General features: G+C 36.2%; 1 protein-coding gene across 6 annotated transcripts in view; it reads right to left on the bottom strand.

The window, feature by feature from the left end:
• The window catches only part of LOC129745934 (uncharacterized), a 111,457-nt gene that overhangs the window by 31,692 nt on the left and 60,610 nt on the right, over positions 1–19,155 (bottom strand). For 3 of the 6 annotated variants that reach the window (XM_055739328.1, XM_055739331.1, XM_055739329.1), the window contains exons 2-3: positions 15,298–15,662; positions 14,921–14,982 (exon numbers count right to left, since the gene is read on the bottom strand). In XM_055739328.1, coding sequence (XP_055595303.1) covers positions 14,921–14,982; positions 15,298–15,317 — 82 coding nt within the window. In that variant the 5' untranslated portion in view covers positions 15,318–15,662. Of the gene's footprint in view, positions 1–14,920; positions 14,983–15,297; positions 15,663–15,749; positions 15,905–19,155 lie in introns of those variants that run through there. The other 3 variants (XM_055739333.1, XM_055739332.1, XM_055739330.1) reach the window with 3 other exon arrangements.

The following is a 19,155-nucleotide window of genomic DNA, read 5'->3' as shown; positions in this document are numbered from 1 at the left end:
AATTTATACTATAAATGTTGAAATGTAAAAGGGTAAGAAAATAATTCCAGTATTCCATTTATTCAACGAAAATTGTCACCTTGCCTTGTCTTTGACAAAAAGTTTTTCCAACTTTGACAACTGTTTTTTTAACGGAAGATTCTTGATTTTTATAATTTGAATTTTTTGGACGTCATCTTGGAATCTTGAAGTACAGCATTGCATCATTTTGAAACCACATTATGATATCATGTGATAAATCTAAGTTGACCTTCTGGATCTCTGGATCTCAGAGATTTCAAAGTTCGTTCAACTAATCAGAACCGAAACTTCTATTTGTCAATAAAACAGTTTTGGTTTCAAAGGTTTCTTAAATATTTAAATTTATCGTGAGGAAAATATATCCCCCGAGACATTTAAGGTTAGATTTTTTCGTGGAAATAATTAAGCGATATATGAAATGCAAATATTTTGTCAGGAACGTATAGCCCATATTCATGTCTTAAAATGAAAGCTGGAACACCAAAAGGGCTGGAAAATGATATATTTTGCTAAATATTCGAAGATACAGATGATAGTTTTTTTTTTAGAATTCTCATGTAGAACTTTACTATATTTTATTCAAAACCTGGTAAAATTTTTATGCTATAATTTGATTTCACTTGGGAAGTTATAAAATTATAAATGTGTATTTGAAAAGGGGTTCTCAATCTCAAAAATGAAACTTATGAAAATCGCCAGAATAAACCAAATTTCAAACAAATTTAATTTTTATGATTAATTCAGAAAAATGAGAATATTCAGCTAAATGAACGAGGTTATTTTGTGCTGTTAATGTATTTCACTTTTAAAGTCGGACTTGAAAAGTTTAACTCAAATTCTGAAATACCAACTTAGTATTGAAATTCTGATCCATAAATGTCGATATTAGTTTCAAAATTTTATTGGCAATTCGAACTTTGAGTTTAAATTTTGAATTCCTACCCTAAGATTTAAACTTAGAATTCTGAATATGGATATATAATTTCGAATGATATTTGAATAATTATTTCTAAATTCATAGTATCTACTGTGTACTGCTTAGTTATATTTTTACATTTTCAAATTGGTTTTTGAGTTCGATTTCAAAACTTAAAATATCAAACTGATACCAGAATCTTCAAAAAATTCATCTGCATTTTCCGTAGAACTTCTGAATGCATGATTAAAGTCTTAACACAGACTTAATTCCATCTTCTTTATCTAAGTTCTGAATCAAATCTGTATTCAGAATCTAAATTTGAAATATCATATTAGCCTAAATTTCATATCAAATTTTTCTATATCAATTCTGAATCCAATATTTGGATTCTGAAATTAAAGTTTCGAACGATCGTGCTTTAATTTCTAACATTCGGTGGAAAAGCGAACAATGAAGAATGGAAACACGCATAAAGTTGTCCCATGTCGTATTTTTATCAAAAAAAAAAAAAAATACAATTAACATCTATGTCAAACCCGGTGCTATTTTCAATTCCCGGTTTTTCCCGGTTTCCCCGTTTCGCTGGCCACCCTGTAATATTGCATCATAATTTAAAGTACAACAATATTAAAAAAAATTAAACATAAAGATTAAACAAGATGAAACAAAACAAAATATGATTTAAAAAGATAAAAAAAGATTAAAAAATAAATAAAAGAAAAGAAATAAGGTGAAAAAAATAAGAAAAAGAGGTAGATAAAACAAGAGAAATCTAATAGAACTACACAAAAGTAAGTTACATACACACAAATCAAAACGAGATAGAACAAGGTAAAACAAGGAAAAAACAAAATATTAGGTATAAGAAAAAAAAGAAGAAAAAAAAACAAGATAAAAGAGTTTAAACAAACTGAAACAGATAAAACCAGTTGGAATCAGTTCGTTAAAAAGATAAATCAATTCCAAACAGGATACGATAAGATTAAATAAGATGAAACAAGCAAAAACAACTCAAACAAGAAATAAATCAGCAACTTAGAGAAACTGGCAAAATTAACTTAAAAGAAGTTGTTGAATGATTTCCTTTTCAACATTATTATCAAAACTCAACTCTGGCATAAGTTTTCGACTATTTGTTCTGAAAACGACAATTTTCAAAAAGGTATAGAGTTTGAAAGAAAAAAAAAACAGCCTTTTTAAATGTATGAATCCTTTGATTTTATGTATAAAAATACGGAGTTAAACAGTTCGGAATTTACTCTGCATTCTTTTAAAACCAAGTTTAAGTGCTTTAAGTAAACAATGTTCCAATCAAAACGTAAAGCGGGTCATAGACTACACAAATGGCTTGTGCAAAATCGATGATTTCACGACGATTGTTTGCTTCTATGCTCGCCCACACACGATACAAACATAAAGGGTGATACGGTCAAAATTTGGTCAATATCAACTTGACGTATTTCTTCCAATTTTGCATTTAAAAAACCTGAACACCCTTCATTTTGAAAGAGTGTGTGTATGTAGAATGTTGCTCCTATTTTGATTTTGGAATTCCCTCTTCAGTTGTCAATATGCCGTCCAAGGAAAAAGAGCAGCGTATCAAAATTTTGCTCGCGCATCGCGAAAATCCGAGCTACTCACACGCAAAACTGACAAAATCGCTAAAAATTGCCTAATCAACCGTTACAAATGCAATTAAAGTGTTTGGGGAACGTTTGTCGACAGCCAGGAAGTCTGGATCGGGGAGCAATCTAATACCGGAAGCCGTTGAGACGACAAAGAGAGTTGCCGGTAGTTTCAAGCGAAACCCTACCCTCTCTCTCCGAGATGCCGCAAATAAGCTGGGTGTATCGTCTTCAACCGTGCATCGAGCCAAAAAACGAGCCGGACTATCGACTTACAAAATGGTAGGGACTCCAAATTGCGATGATAAACAAAATACGACGGCCAAAGCGCGATCCCGGAGGCTGTACACGACGATGCTGACGAAATTTGACTGCGTGGTAATGGACGACGAAACCTACGTCAAAGCCGAGTAAAAGCAGCTTCCGGGACAGGAGTTTTATACGGCAAAAGAAAGGGGAAAGGTAGCAGATATTTTCAAGCACATGAAACTGTCAAAGTTTGCGAAGAAATATCTGGTTTGGCAAGCCATCTGTACCTGAGGCTTGAAAAGCAGCATTTTTATAGCTTCTGGGACTGTCAACCAAGAAATTTACGTGAAAGAGTGTTTGAATAAACGTCTGCTGCCTTTCCTGAAGAAACACGGTTGTTCCGTACTGTTTTGGCCGGATTTGGCATCTTGCCATTACGCTAAAAAGGCCATGGAGTGGTACGCCGCCAACAACGTGCAGGTGGTTCCCAAGGACAAGAACCCTCCCAACACGCCAGAGCTCCGCCCAATTGATAAATACTGGGCTATTGTCAAGCGAAACCTAAAGAAGACCAAAAAAACTGCTAAGGACGAGCAGCAGTTCAAGGCAAACAGGCTTTCTGCGGCGAAGAAGGTGGACAAGGTGGCTGTACAAAATCTGATGGCAGGGGTTAAGCGTAAGGCCCGGCAATTCGGATGTGGAAAAGCGGAAGCCTAATTGAATATTTTTCCTGAATTTTATACTAATTAAACTTGAAAAAGAAATTTAATTTGATTTTTTAAATAAACGATTTCACGGATTTACACGCGTTTTCTCTTAACCAAATTTTGACCGTATCACCCTTTATTTCGAGCGAACACAAACGATTGCTGGCGAAAACAGCAACAGCACAACAAAAATCCCCTCCACCCCGGCCGGGGCTGAGTAAATAGCCTGGATTTTGTACAAATAACACCATACTCCATACCACAGAGGGTTGTTTGTACAAAATATTTCAATCCGGACCGATTTTACTCAAACCGTTTGCGCTCTCATTCAAATAGAGCCATACACAATGCTAATTGTATTCACAGCGACAGAATGTCATTGAATTTCATCGCATTTGTGCAAATGTTGTGTATTCCATGGCTTGCTTAATTTGAATTAAAATTTGAAGCCATGTGAGGTTTAATTATTCATTTTAAATGGGTTGAAATGTTGCTGAAATATCATTATTGATTATGACACATGATGTTTGTCTGGGTTAAAAACCGAATACAATGTTCTGAAGATTTTTTGCAATTTCAAAGTTCAGTTTCCATGTTTGACGTTTGCGGTAGTGTTTCTTCTTCTTTAGGAAGAGTTTAGAAAATCCATTATAAGTCTGAACAAGCAATATAATTTTCATTATAAGTAGAAGCAATAAAAAAATAAAAATTTGAGAAATGCAATAACTCAAATGTAGATATAAAATAACGCTTAATTCTTCCAAAAATACTTTTTTATTATGGTCTCATTTAAAAGCTCGTCTGTGAAACTCAAAAGTTTCGATGAGAACTTTATTCGTTTTATTTTATTTTATTTGTTGAATTGAATGCTATAGTACAGCTGTCGGGGAACCAGGGTAAATAACCCCAAATGGGGTAAAAGTGAAATTTTTAGGGGTAAAAAAATCCTTTGGGAGTGAAAAGTATTTATTTATTTTTAATTGGCTCTTTTATAAATCTGTTCTTATTTTTTAGAACTGAAACAATGGTTTTACAATTCTTGGAAAAGCCATATCAAAAAACCGAAGGCCAAAGACAATATCTTCCACCTGATTTGGATTCAAGATTTTGGATCCTGTCAAACTGCACCCAATTGTACACGTTACGTTTGTACACATTTTTCGGTCTAGAAATTTCTAATCCTTCTCTTTGGTAGACTGAATTTTGGGTCATTTTCGAATTTCTACCTTCAATGCCAGAAGACTTACCTCCATTCAATAAGTTTTAACTCGGTAAACTGAAGAGATACTAAGTAACGGTCTTTGACAAGTTTTTTAAATTAATTTTTATATTTTACTATCTTCGAAAAAGTTGTTCAGCAGAAAATTTTCTTTATAGAATTTGTAAATTGGTACTGGAACAGTAAGATGGCTCAGTTCCAGAGTTAATAGAAAAATCATGTTTTTCAGAACAAAATATTATTTTTTTTTAACAAACCTAGAAGCTGTGTCATGTGTCATGTGAAAGCCAAAACTTAGAATTTAAAAAATTCATCCCAAAATCGATTCAACCTAGTGAACATGTCCTGTTCTTCTGATTTTTCAACTTGATGAATGGCCCAGCCCTATTTTGAAAAAGTAAGAAAAAATTCAAATTGACAAAAGGTCTTAAAAAAGCTTCCTTCCAAAAATCATCAATTTTTCCAATGGAATAACGCCAAATTAGCATTTCCCCACCAAGTTTTTTGTTCTGTGAATAAATTGTGGCGTTTTATTGACAGGAAATAAAAATTAAATAAGCTTTTCATCCCGGTCGAAGAATTTTTTGATAAAATATTTAGAAAATTATTTTTTATGCAGAACAAAGCTCTAAACTTCAGCTTTTTAATGCATAAAGAAGAATGTTTGAGCATTAGATAGCTGATAAACATATGAACATGGAGTAATATCAACTTACACAAAAATATTTGGGAGTAATGACCTGAAAAGTTCTCCGACCGCTGATTGATATATTGATGCTTAATTTAAAGCTGAGTTACTTTAAAGTTACCGTTCTATGGAACATTCGATTACTTGATTGAGAATTCGATAAAAGCTCAGGTTTTCCTTAAGAGTATAGAGGTGAAAAACGATTTTTTAAGTCGGTCTCGATTATTTTAATTGCATACTGGCACCAATAATGGAAAGCAGTCTTCAGGATGGTGTATGTATCCAATTTCTGCACTTAACTGAATCTCAAAATCTCCGGAATAAATAAAATAAACCTCAAAAGATCGAAAATAAACCGATTTCATCGATTTTTCCAAGGTTAAAAATCGATCCAAAAAATCGAAAATTTGAGTTCAAAAGATCGTTCTCGCAAAGATCGATTCAAGATCGGCCAATCCTACCTCGCACACAAGTACACCTGGAGATCACCGTACCAAATGCAATCACAGATCGTCCACGCTTTGATAGACAGCCGGCACTTCTCGGCACATCATCGACGTCAGATCCTGTGGAGGCGTCAACATCGAGTCAGACCACTATCTGGTGATGGTGAAGATGAGCCCAAAACTCTCCGTAGGAAACGACATACGAAACCGACTCCCGGCTCGGTCAAATATCACACGACTGAAGCACTGAGGTTGCGGCAGACTAAGCGCAATCGCTCGAAACAGCGCTGCCGGCAGAAGGCGAACTTGACGAAGCCCTTCTCGAGGACTGTTGGGATACCATCAAGACAGCCATCAACAGTGTTGCGGAGAACGTCATCGGTAATGCGTAACGAACTCGACGGAACGACTGGTTCGACGAGGAATGTAGGAGGGTGATGGACAAAGAGAATGCCGCGCGGGCGGCAGTAGTGCAATGAGGCACCCGTCGAATTGTGTAAAATCACCGACAGCGAAAGAGGCAGCTAGTCCGAATTTTACAGGAGAAAAATGGCCGCCTGGAGAAGGTGGAGCTCGAGGAGCTGGAGCAGCTGCATCGTTCCAAAGAAACACGAAAGTTTTATCAGAAATTTTGTAAATTATTTTTCGGCATATCGGTGAAATGTATATTCTTGGAGAAAGAATAACAGAAATGAAATTGATGAAGATGGATAGAAAAGTGAGAAGAAAATTTACAGATGTTGAAAAGAGCGAAAGAGCATTTTTGCGAGGAAAACTTATTAACGTACACCATACTTTACCTCGCAACATTTCATTATTTAGGAGAAGTATACCGGGATAGAGGTGGCACTACCTTAACCTATACAATGAAATCTGATCGGCCCGTCCGGAGTATACGTGTTCACCACATGTAGACTTCGGACCAACCAGATTTCATTGTATAGGTTAAGGTAGTGCCACCTCTATCCCGGTATACTTCTCCTAAATAATGAAATGTTGCGGGGTAAAGTATGGTGTACGTTAATAAGTTTTCCTCGCAAAAATGCTCTTTCGCTCTTTTCAACATCTGTAAATTTTCTTCTCACTTTTCTATCCATCTCCATCAATTTCATTTCTGATATTCTTTCTCCAAGAATATACATTTCACCGATATGCCGAAAAATAATTTACAAAACATAATTAACGGTGGTTAACCTCTCTTAAAAATCGTTTTATCAGAAACTCAACGCAAATGTGCCGGGACAAGGACGGAGACATTCTGAAGGACAATCGTGAGGTGATAAAAAAGTGGAAGCAGCACTTCGATGAACACCTGAACGGTGGGAGAAGCTACAACGCCGGCGTAGCCAACGACGAATAGGAGCCACTCCTAACTAGTCCTAACAATGAGTGCAGTTAAAGAAGCCATTCGTCAGCTGAATAGAAACAAAACGGCTGGGAAGGACGGCATAGCAGCTGAACTTATCAAAATGGGCCCGGGAAAGTTGACCTACCTCCACCGGTTGATTGCCGGTATGTAAGACACAGAACAGCTACCGGAGGAGTGGAAGGAGTGGGTAATATGCCCCATCTACAAGAAGGACGACAAATTGTACTGTGAGAACTACCGAGCAACCACAGTCCTCAATGCTGGCTACAAAGTGTTGTCCCGAATCCGCCGCCTAACTACTTTGCCTAACTACTTGTCCTACTGATCTACTTTGCCGATGACATTGATATAGACGGCAGATCATCTGCGGTGGTGGAGGAGATCTATCGCAAACTGAAACGCAAAGCAGGAAATATTGGGCTCATGATTAATACTTCCGAGACCAAGTATATGCTGGCCTGCGGATCCGATTCCAGAACAAGGTCATGATCGACGGCGACGAGCTGGAAATAGTCGACTTTGTCTATCTCGCAGACAATGACACCAGCCGTGAAATCCGGCGGCGAGTTAAAAGCGGAAGTCGTGCTGTAACACGGAGTTATCTCAGTGGGTGGGAATTTTTGGGAAAGGTAAACAGAGGGATCTCAGGGTCGTTTTCACAGAACTTTCCTCCGGAGGAACTCACTAGAGGGAAATCCTAAAGGAATCGCGATAACCAGGGTCGTTCATGGGTGGGTACCTCTCATGTCACCACCCGGGTCAAATGGATACATATAATCAAAAAGGCAAAGTTATTGATTCTGAAGTGGATTGATTTGGAGCAAAGCTTTGGGGTGGGGACCTTTCAGCCCAGAACGTAACACGGACAAAATTAGTGTAAAGAGTCTAGAACTACTCCACTAAACAAATATAATTGTCGGAATTGATAGGATTACATTTTTGGGTTTATTTTTAACTAATTTTCCCTACAGACGTCACATAAAGGCATACTTGCGGTTTTGCATTCGTCACTTGTGTGGTTAATGATTGTTTGGCTGGTCATTATGCTATGCTTCGGAACCCGATGCACAGGAACCGTTGAATTTCTTCTGGTTGCCCCTCGTGTTAAATGGAAATCGGCCAAATCCTCACAGGCTCCATTCCGGCGTCCCGGAAGAGCGCGCGAGCAGCGGATGGGTGTAGTTGCTAACCTCGTTTTCTGCCGTCCAATGTTGATACCGTGTGGATTGGGGTTTTAGCGAGCTGATCGGTTCTTTCTGTCTGGATTCTCGATGTTGTTGTGCCGTGTGTTGTATGGCCAACGGAAAAAGAATAGAGCAAAACAAAAAAGGCCCTCTTGGACCTGCCAAAGAGGTTATAATACACATGACGTCGTACTAATATACACGTGGGTTACAAAATGTTTCTTATTTTTAACCTTTAGAATTAACCTTTTTATGTTGTTTTTCTTGTAGAATGTGTCGTTACACTGGATGTTGTGTGTAATTTTAACAGTTTGTTTTAGCTATTTGAAAATAAGTTAAGTTTTAACATGTTGCGCAATATTTTAGCTTTTCTTACTAACCGTACTATTATCGATAAGTTTACCACAGTTTTCTTGTTTTTTCTTAACGTGTTTGTTTGCAAAGGCTTTACTTTTAATCTGTATATAGTGAATGAATTTTTAAACACTTTACACCAGGGGTTTTCAGATCATTTGCTCGGCGGAGCACTTTTTAAAACCAAAAGTTTTGGCGGAGCACCTACATTTTTGAAAGAATGAAACCCGAGTTTTGAAATCTTGATAGTACTTATAGTTCGAATAAGGCACATCCTGTCATCGTAATCAATAAAATCAATAAATCAAAAGTTAATGATTTCAATAGAACAAAAACGCTTTCTTCGATTTTTCAAGCTGTAACAAGTTTGCTTAAATTTGTGTCAGTTGTAGCCTGACGTCTGGTTCCGCGTTTAGTCGGGATCGGTACTTTGTCTTCGTTGTGCTATATGTGGAAAATCCAGACTCACATAGATAAGTTATGGAAAACAGTAGAAGAATAAGTTTTGCTTTATCGGACAAAATTTAAAATTTATTTTTCAGTTGACACCAATACTCCTCCAACGACTTTTTGAATACGAATCTTTCCTGAAGTTTTGAATCCGATGTCATATCTATCCAGCATTCATATTCATGAGATGTTCATGATTATGCTTTCTTTGACGTAAAAATAGGCTGTTCCACGCATTTAAAGGCTTCGATCTTTTTATTATTTTATGATATTCTTCGGGGAATTTTGCTAGAAGCTGTTCAACAAATCATGCGTCAAAACATTGTAATTGTAATTGTGAATGACTTCATTAGACACGTGGGCCTGTTAGTTTAAGTTTACACCAAGGAATACAAAAATAAATTTATCAACGAAAAGTGATGTGATTGTCATAATTCTTGGGAATTTTCGGATGATCACTCCAAGGTTATTTCTGATTGAATGCTTCTTAAATTCGGAAAGCTGTCCAGGTTTTTGAGTGATTCTGCCCAAAATTTGATTTTTCTCCTGATAGTCATGATTTTGCCGTTTTAATCGAAGATTGTTATTCCTTTACCTGAAGGAATGACTGAAGTCATTCTTAATTCGAACAGGCGAGACAACGTTTTTCTACGGGATAGCCAGCGATCTTCGGTATGAAGTAGTAGCGTGGAATGTTGACTAACCATCTCTTCGCACAACGCCTTGAATAACCCTGAATTTTTCGGTCGAGCCTTAATAAAGTTGATTATTTTTATGCGTTCGTCCAAGACTTCCTTCAAACATGATGATAGTTTCTTCATGGCGAGTGCATGTCGATGAAGGATATAATGACTACTCAGGGGCGGTCCTAGAGTTGGCTCTTGGGGGGGGGGGGGGGGGGGGGGGGTGATTTTCCAAACTTTCGAAAATCAATCAATAAGAAGAACCGTAAATATCTGGCGAAAAAATGTTTCTTTTGAGAAACAGAGTGAATGATGGAGGAGGAGGGGGGGCTTATTTATAGTTGCAAATAAGACTTGTATTTTGTAGGTTTGTATACTTGTAGGTTTGTAATTTAAAAAATTTGAAATAAATGAACAATAGTGAGAATTTTTAACAAATTTCCTCAATACACTTATTTCGATATCCTTTTACAAAACAATCTGCGAATCTTAGATGTTCACTGCGTAAAAGTGTCGATAAAAAAATAATTTTCGTAGTTTATACATTTGGCAGTTTAAAAATTATAACTTTGAGAATTCTTTAAAGAATTTCCCGATATAAATGTCATTTCCCAAATGAAAACTTAGCACACATGTTCGTAGAAGAAAATGTAAAAAAAATCCATAAGTTATCCACAATATTTTTATTGGGAATCTTCATATCAGGATAAGACTCTCACCAAAGCATTAATGATTCTCATTTTGCATCGATCCAAAACAATTTATTTGAGAGAAGCATTTGTTAAAAATTACTATGAATTAAAACTGATTTTTTTTTCTGAAGTATTTTGCTGAAGTATCGAATTATTTTAAATTGTTGTTCAAATTCTTCAATTTTTAAAAATAAATTTAATGTTCAAATAAGATCATCAAAATCATATTCTTAGATATGAAGCTTGTGGAAATTTATATTTATTTGTTTTTCCTTGAAATTCAAGCTCTCAAACTAGATTTTTAATTTTGTTGGAACTGAATGCAAAGATAAAGTAACCAATTTGCAACAAATTATTTATGAAAAAAGTGAAAAGTCGTATGATTTCTTCATGCTCTCAATATTTTTTTTTTATAAAAGTTTGAATTAAATAAAAACATATTGAATAAAGAGTTTATTTTTAAAAGTTCATACTATTTCAATATTTCATTGAAAATTCATAATCAATTGCAATTGAAATAACTCTCAGATTCAGAGTGGATTTTTTCACCTAAATTATTAAGCTGGATTTCTACTCAAAATTTAAAATATTATTATGTAGATGAGCAAGAAACAGTTTTGGCGATATAATTGGTGTGAATCCTGAAATGCAGCATTGTAGTATTTTTAATGTAGTTTTTTGCCATATAATCCCCACAATTGAAATCTATTTTTATAATTTTAAACATAATTTGGTCTCAGAACAATTCAATCTTCACCATTTCTTACTTAATTAACTTAATTTTGAAAGTTTTAAATTAAAGATTGGTTTTTTTTTATAAAATTTATTGATCATTTTTAAAATTGTTTGATTGTGATAACGGCTCAAAATGTATGAGGTTCTTCGAGCCAAAGGGGTAGTATAAGTGCATAAAAGCTTATGAAAGACGTAGAATTTCACAGCAAATAAGCCTTGGAAAGGAAGATACATAAATACATAAAAAAAAGAAACTTATTCGAGAAAATACATTTTCAAATTAAATATGTTTGGCCATTTTCCATATATTTATCTAACAATCTTTTGATGTCCCTTCTAAAAAGGACATCACTTTTCACCGCTAGGCCGACAAATTAAATCTACAATTATCTAACAATTTTATTTCTTTTTTAAACGTAAAATTCTCAATATCTGAAAAATTACCAAATAGAGTTCAAATTATGGAGATTCGTTTTATATTTATAAATCAAAATCGATCATTTTTGCTACGTCGAGGAAAATACAATCAAAGCTAATTTTTTTTTCAAAAACGTCCCAAAATAAGAAATTATTTCTAAAAAAATTCTGAAATTAAAATGTATCTTTTTAATTTCAATTGTTAGACAGTTTCGATATCTTTAATTCAGAAAAAATGTGGGCATTTGAGAATCTCAAATTGAGATGCATTCTGTAAAAATCGGAGCTTCCAATGAAAAATAAACTAAGATATGGTAATGTAGTATTAGATGTGATTTGACAATTATCATATTTTTGTCACGCATTGCACTGCCAATATAATTACAGCACTAGAACCGAAATGAAATTTCATTTCTTGTTCATATAGTTTTATTGCTAATTTTTTTGTTAACATACTCAAAATCCAGTGCAAAGCTGAACGTAAGAATGTAAGAATAGTCTTAGAAAATGCAGATTGATAAAAATTCCTAAATACTGCTAAATTTGAATAGTCGTCAAAATCTCTGTGTTTCATGTTTTATAAATCTAAAGATGTCAAAATGTCACAAATAACGTCCATTTTCCAATTCACTTTCATAAAATTCCTACTGTGATTGGAACAGCTTTGGAGATTGACTCATTAAAAAGTACGTTTTTTACATCACTTTTTCACATTTTTTGTGGTAATGATCTTAAAAAATAACTTTTTTTTCATATGTGAAACATATAGCTTCCAAATTCAGCTTTCTCAGGCTTCATGAGAATTTTTTTCGAGCTTGTTTTTTCGGTTTTTTTCTTAGATTTCGAATAACTTTAAATTCAATAATTGTAGCTGAATATTGTCTGAAAATTATTCTTGAGTCACGTTACAAGCTTTCCAAAACAATAAATTTTGTAAAAATCGATTGAGAAACAAAAGAATTTTAGCAGAAAAGGTGTTTTTGTTTTTGAGGGGGTGATCCCAAACTTATGGCCGGCAAACTTATGGTCAGCAAATTTAAATTCAACGGAATAAGTACCTCAACAAAAGTTATTTGCTGAAATTCGTTCCAGAGAATCGAAAGTTACAAATGTTTTAGTTTGGCGGACTGATTTTATTTTCAATTTTAAGCTATTAATTGATAAATAAATTCTTTTATTAAAAAAAACACCCCCACGGAGTGGAAAAATTTGAAAATTCGAATGTACACCTACTAAGAAAAGTTCTTAGTTTTTATATAAAATCCAATGTTGCGAATGTTTTGTAACGGTTTTTTGCCGCTTTGGGTCCCCATAGGACCGCGCCTGTGACTACTACAGCAACTTTTGATCTTTTCTTTGATCTTGACAACGACTCCAGAAGTTTTCCCAACTATAGCTTTCGCACCGTCCATACTTACATCAATGCAATTTCCCCATGGAATATTGTTGTCTGTAACATAATCATCAATTATTTAGCTTGAAAATTTCAGCCTCCGACGTGGAAGTCGGCAACGGTTTGCAAAGGAACAAATCTTCTTCGAAACATTCAGAACCTTGATAGCGAACAAATATCATCAGAATTGCTAGTCCTGCTACATCTGTGGATTCGTCAAGCTGCATGTCGAATTTGGAAGTTCTCAATCGCTTTCAACATCTTCAACCATGTCACAAATTCGCCGAGAAACCGTGTTGTCAGTCATGGGAAATGAATTTACCAATTCTACTGTTTTATTATAAACCATGATACGGACGAGTTCTTGAATACAAGGTTTGATTAAGTTTCCAGCAACAGTATGCACTTCTCCAGCTTTTCCAATCGGTAGCTCGCCAAGTACGGCTCAAGAACAGCCTTCTCATTGAATGTATTGAACACTCAGTCCTTCAACACAACGTTGTTCGATCAAACCAGTTCATTTTGACAATCCTCCTTTCTTTGCCAACTTCCCTACAGGGATTCAGCCGCCAGTAAAAACAAAGTAAAAAAAATTTTTCGTTCATACTATCTGCCCTGTGATTTTTTTTTCTCATGTTTCGATGGAAATGAAACGATAAAAAAATATTAAGAGTTTTTCAAAGGTGGTTTATGATTTTCGTTACGTACGTCGCGGAGCACTTTCAAAAGCTTCGCGGAGCACCAAGTGCTCCGCGGAGCATGATCTGAAAACCCCTGCTTTACACCATTAAATTTAACAACTAAAAACATACTACACACGACGCGCACTTCCGTTCTCCAAAACGGTCACAGACAGAAAGAAGGAATTTTTCAAAATCGGAATGTGAAAAAGCTAACATTACTTTGACCGACACACATAGAACGACAAACTATATTACAACGCGGGTGTGTCGCTCTCCGGGTGATAACACTTCCCCGTGACGGCCCTGGTTAAACACGACGCCCATGGAAAGCCCAGAGAGGAGAGTGACTGTGTGCGGTGACAGATGGTAAGGGTGAGGTTAACCTTTTCTTGATTGAGCGATTTTTGTTTGTTTTTCCATAAAGGACAGGGATTACTGGATTTTGTGGCGGAGCCACACAAAAATTTGTAACAGACGGTTACAGTGCCTCCTATGGACTCCACAAGCAACTGCGGTCGAGAAGACTTAGCCCTCGCACGAAGTGTAACCTGTATATGACGCTCATTAGACCAGTTGTTCTCTACGGGCACGAGACATGGATATTACTCAAGGAGTACACTCGGAGTATTCGAGCGACGAGTGTTAAGAACCATCTTTGGCGGCGTGCAGGTGAACGGAGTGTGGAGGCAAAGGAGGTGGTGAAGGCTGGACGGATACGCTGGGCAGGACATGTTGCAAGAATGCCGGACGACTGTGCTGCAAAACAGGTGTTCTCTACGAATCCGGTAGGAACAAGACAAGTGAAGCGTGATCTGGCGAATGTGATATGCCCGAGAAGTTGGAGAACGGTTGCCATGGACCGAGTGAATTGGAGGAATTTTGTTCATCAGGTTATGTCGTGAGACGGAACACCAAAAAAATAAATAAATAAATTATTCTTCAATTGTAAAGGACACATTATCTCTCTGAAATGAAAATCGGGTAGAAAATCTGCTTTATTAGCAAAACAGACTCTCGTTTTGGTGCAATTTGAACCATTATGCTTTTCAAACAAATAACTTCAAATTCAATATAACATATGCTTACCAATTGTTTCGTCATAGCAAAACCTTTCTTCAATGCAACTCCAATAGAAGTCTTCCCAGCAGCTACAAGATGTTGAGAAAGAAAGAAAAAGAAAAAAAAATTTAAAGCCTTATAAATTCTTAGTCTGTATTTGAACCTGAACATTAACGTCAATTTATTTTTCACATTGTCAATTTTAAAAATTATAAATTTTTAATTTGATTTCGGAACCTGAATTTTCAATCCTAAAATCGCAATCTGAATATGGAATCTAAAAATTAAAAGTTTAAAGTGTGAGTCTGAATCTGGAATTTGAATCTGAAATCCTAATTAGAAATTTTAGTTTGAAATCTGGGATCTGAATCTGAGTTCTGAACTGAATTAAAATAGTTTCTCACCTTTGACAGCATCGACACATTTTCAGTAGGTTTCAGGTGTCGCAAACGGACGACCTTGAAAAGCAGTAACGTTTTTTTTCTGTTGATTCTTCAACACACTAGGAACTTCATCACAGCCCGAACGGTCATCAATTAAGTACTTGTGTTTGAGTTAATTCTAAAATTACAATCACTATTTGATCACAATTAGAATATCACATCGTATCGAAACTTCACTGAGAAAATTGGCTTAATGGCGCTCGTTATTTTCTCCTAGTACGTTTATGGCAAATCAGTTTCATTATCGTGTTTTATAACTTGATAAATTTAATCACTTGTTGATCGATGGATAGATTTGCTGCAACAGTCTGGCCCGTGAGATGAATCTGGAATGAGACAGATAAAGAGAGAAAGATAGAGAAAAAAAGCACAAATGAGTTTGTTTTTAATTTATTCAACATTTAACATCGAACCGACACACGACTTGACGAGCCCTCGGGGTAATTACGAGATGCAGTAAGAGCAGATGAAACTAATTACACGCAAATGATACGGTCAATCACGGATTGCACAGACTAATGTCTCGTCTCGACCCTAGAGGCTTGAGGCTGCATGATGGGAGCAGGAGTGAGCATCAACTGCAGTAAAAAATTTTAAAAATAAACCATTATTGTCCGTACAACTAACTGAACGGCTGCTCATGTGATGTTGACTGTCGGAATTGGCGGCGTCATACGAATGATAACGAAAAACGATAAAATGCCTCACTCACAGATAACCAATACGTCGTCATAGCAGCAGCAGCAGTAGCGCCAGTGTGCGGGGAAAAAAAGTGCGATAAACAAACTGCCCATCCCACCTGAACAACAATAACAATAACAAAACAGAAAAACCACATCAAGCTAACCGCATAGGGCTTAGATGACTACCGTACGGAGGCAGTACTCGAATTATTCAAAATGTGTCAACTGTAGATTTCCTCAGAAGCTGTCAATATTCAAACACCCGTAAAAAATGAATTTTTTTTTTTCGAACAAATGTTAACTTATGGAAAACAGAATACCAACAAAGTTACATTTCCTAACGGTGCTTATCTATCTCCAGAGAATCATACAGACTATGATTTCATCTCGATTAGAGCGAAGACGAGTGCACGCTAGCGAGCTGCTGTTATGATGGGAAATGTCAAGTGAGCAACTTCCTCAACTCGCGTAGAGATCACTTAAATACAATGCAACGGGGTGTGTGTACTTAGTGAAAATCGACGTGGGAAACTTTTTTTTACTTCATTCTATAGATATGATCAGGAACTCCCTCCTCTAGGCCTTTATAGAGTGACTGTAGCGGCTATTGAACTATCCGGAAAGTTATTTGTTTTCATTTTGTAGTATTTGTTGTATTTGTTTCCTTTTTGTAGTAGCAGGTAAATACGTTATTTCCGTTCAATGTGTCTTTATTTACTTTATGAACTGATAAAAAAAGTATTATGGGAGAAATTCTCTATCGAATTGTTATTGGGAAGGGGTTTTTAAGGTTTACGCAACCTTTTATTATAACTAAAGAAATTCTAATGAAAGGGGGTAGTATTTTGCTTTCTATGCATGAAATTTGCAATTCCTAGAAAATTAAGTAGTGAAGAACTAGAAGACCGTGACGAGCTATTGAAAATCATGGACGAAAACGGCTTTTCCGGCAAGCTGACCAGAAGACTGATCTAGGCGACGATGGATAGAACGCAGTGCTGTGTGCGGGTTTCGGGTGAATTGTCGAGTTCATTCGAATCACGCTCCAGATTTCAAATTTAGGGTCAGGGATCCGCCGAAGGGGTCGTCGATATCAACAGTTTGATATTTTCGCGATATTGACGTTATTCTACATTGAATTGAAAAATTTCCACATACACTGAAAATCAAAAGTTCCCAAACTTGAGAACTTCCACCCCCCAAACCTGAGTTCAATATTGACAACTCAAGTTATGTATGTATGTATGTATGTATGTATGTATGTATGAAAACCCACCAGTGGCTGATAGGTCTTTCGACCCGAGGCGGTACGGGAAATCTCGATCGCATATTCAAATATTGTTCATGCTTAACTCATCAAAAATAATTGCTGCACAACCAAGGGGTCCGTTACCACTGGCTTGAGACAGGTTTGACTCATCTCACTCCCTTGCAACTGTTCAAAACAAATAAAGAATTCTGAAAAGGTTCTTAAATAACCTACTCATGATTCTAAATTTGTCGAGATACTCCAGCTGGCTTGAACCCACAATCCATTGTATATCATTCTTCCGATTGTTTGATGTCCTGTCCAACCCCCTGCTGAACCCCATTATAGAGTTAAGCTATTTTGAAAAAAGAATAGTAACACTTTTACATCTTACCTCTTTTCCATTTGAAAAGGATACTTGTCTTTACACCATTAAAAATTTTCCGGGAATGGGCAAAAAAGGGCAATCCTGCAGCCAAATACGAAAGTTGCCAACAATCGCTCTTCTTGTACTTAGGGGAAGAGGGGGCATAATGCCCACGTTAAGAAGAAAGCCTTTTTTTAGAACACATTTGAAAAGATTAACTTTAATTTTCGATTGTGTTTGGAAGTTTGGTTTATTTTTTGTCTGAATCTGATTGTTAGAATAACTGGAAGGTCAAAAAAGGCCACAAATTTAACGAAGTTTGAAGAGAAGGTAGAAAATTGGATTTCAGATTCAGTAGGGGCATAATGCGCATATGTGTGTACCCAATCGCGCCGTTCAACGTTTAATAAGTGTTTATTGATACAAGTGCCTCCGAAAGTGTTTTCCAGGTAAAAACACTTCTATTCTACTTCACAGATGGAAAAATGTATTGCTACGCGCAGTGCTGCCAGATATACTGAAATTCTTGTGAATAGTTAAATAAATCTATATTAAATTTAGGAATTTTAAATATATTCTTTTATATTCAAGTAATGTTTTCCAATACAACTTATAAATATCTTTAAAATGGTTGTGATGAAACTGCATATAAATTTAATCAAATACCTATGAAACATGCTTGAAGATAAACGGACATGGCGCGTTTTGCCCCACCTAGACATGTTTATTAAAAATCGTTCAAAATAACATAAAAAATAATTGAATAAGGAAATTTTTCGTTTTGTGATGATTTTCAAGACCAATGTTCATCATTGTAACAGATGTCAGGTAATTTTTTTTGGCGATAGATGCCGTAATTCCTTACGAAAGTGAAGGCACAAATAACAAGCAATATGGCTTGAAAAGTATTTTTGGTTTTTTGCAGGGATTTATCGCATATTTGATACTAGTTTTTGTACAAAAGGTTTCTACTGTTAATTAGAAGGGAATAGCGTACCGAATTCTTAAAATAAGTGTATATCTAGCTAGATATCGCAGTGGGGCGTTTTGCCCACACTGGGCATTATACCCCCAGTTCCCCTACCGGGGGTTGACCAACGTGCGAAAGGGTTTGAGACAACGGCTAATGACCAACAACACCCACCTTGCGAGCAACAGCAATCACTCAGCAACATTTGGGACCCTTAAAAGTTCAACGAGGTCCGAAATTGAAGGTTCGGCACCACCATTGCCACCCGATCCTCGAGCCGTAAGACATCCCGCAGCAGCAGTTCCTATTGGCCGGCCAACTCATCGAGTACACACTACATGAGTACATGTGGCACAGTGTCACCATGAGGCACAGTGTCACCAAAATCCCCGTAGCTTGACCAGCGATTCGAGGGCTTCTGTAGCTGGCCCTTCTGTTCAGCTAATAATAAACTGACCTGTTGCAAAGCGTTGATTTTACTTCCCGCAGCTTTGCTGATACTGATTGCATTGGATGCAGAGGACCCTACTGGCTGCTGTTGACGTCGTGG

Source organism: Uranotaenia lowii, chromosome 2 (genome assembly GCF_029784155.1).
Source record: "Uranotaenia lowii strain MFRU-FL chromosome 2, ASM2978415v1, whole genome shotgun sequence".
NCBI classification, from domain to species: Eukaryota; Metazoa; Arthropoda; class Insecta; order Diptera; family Culicidae; genus Uranotaenia; species Uranotaenia lowii.
This window is presented reverse-complemented; position numbering and strand designations above follow the sequence as displayed.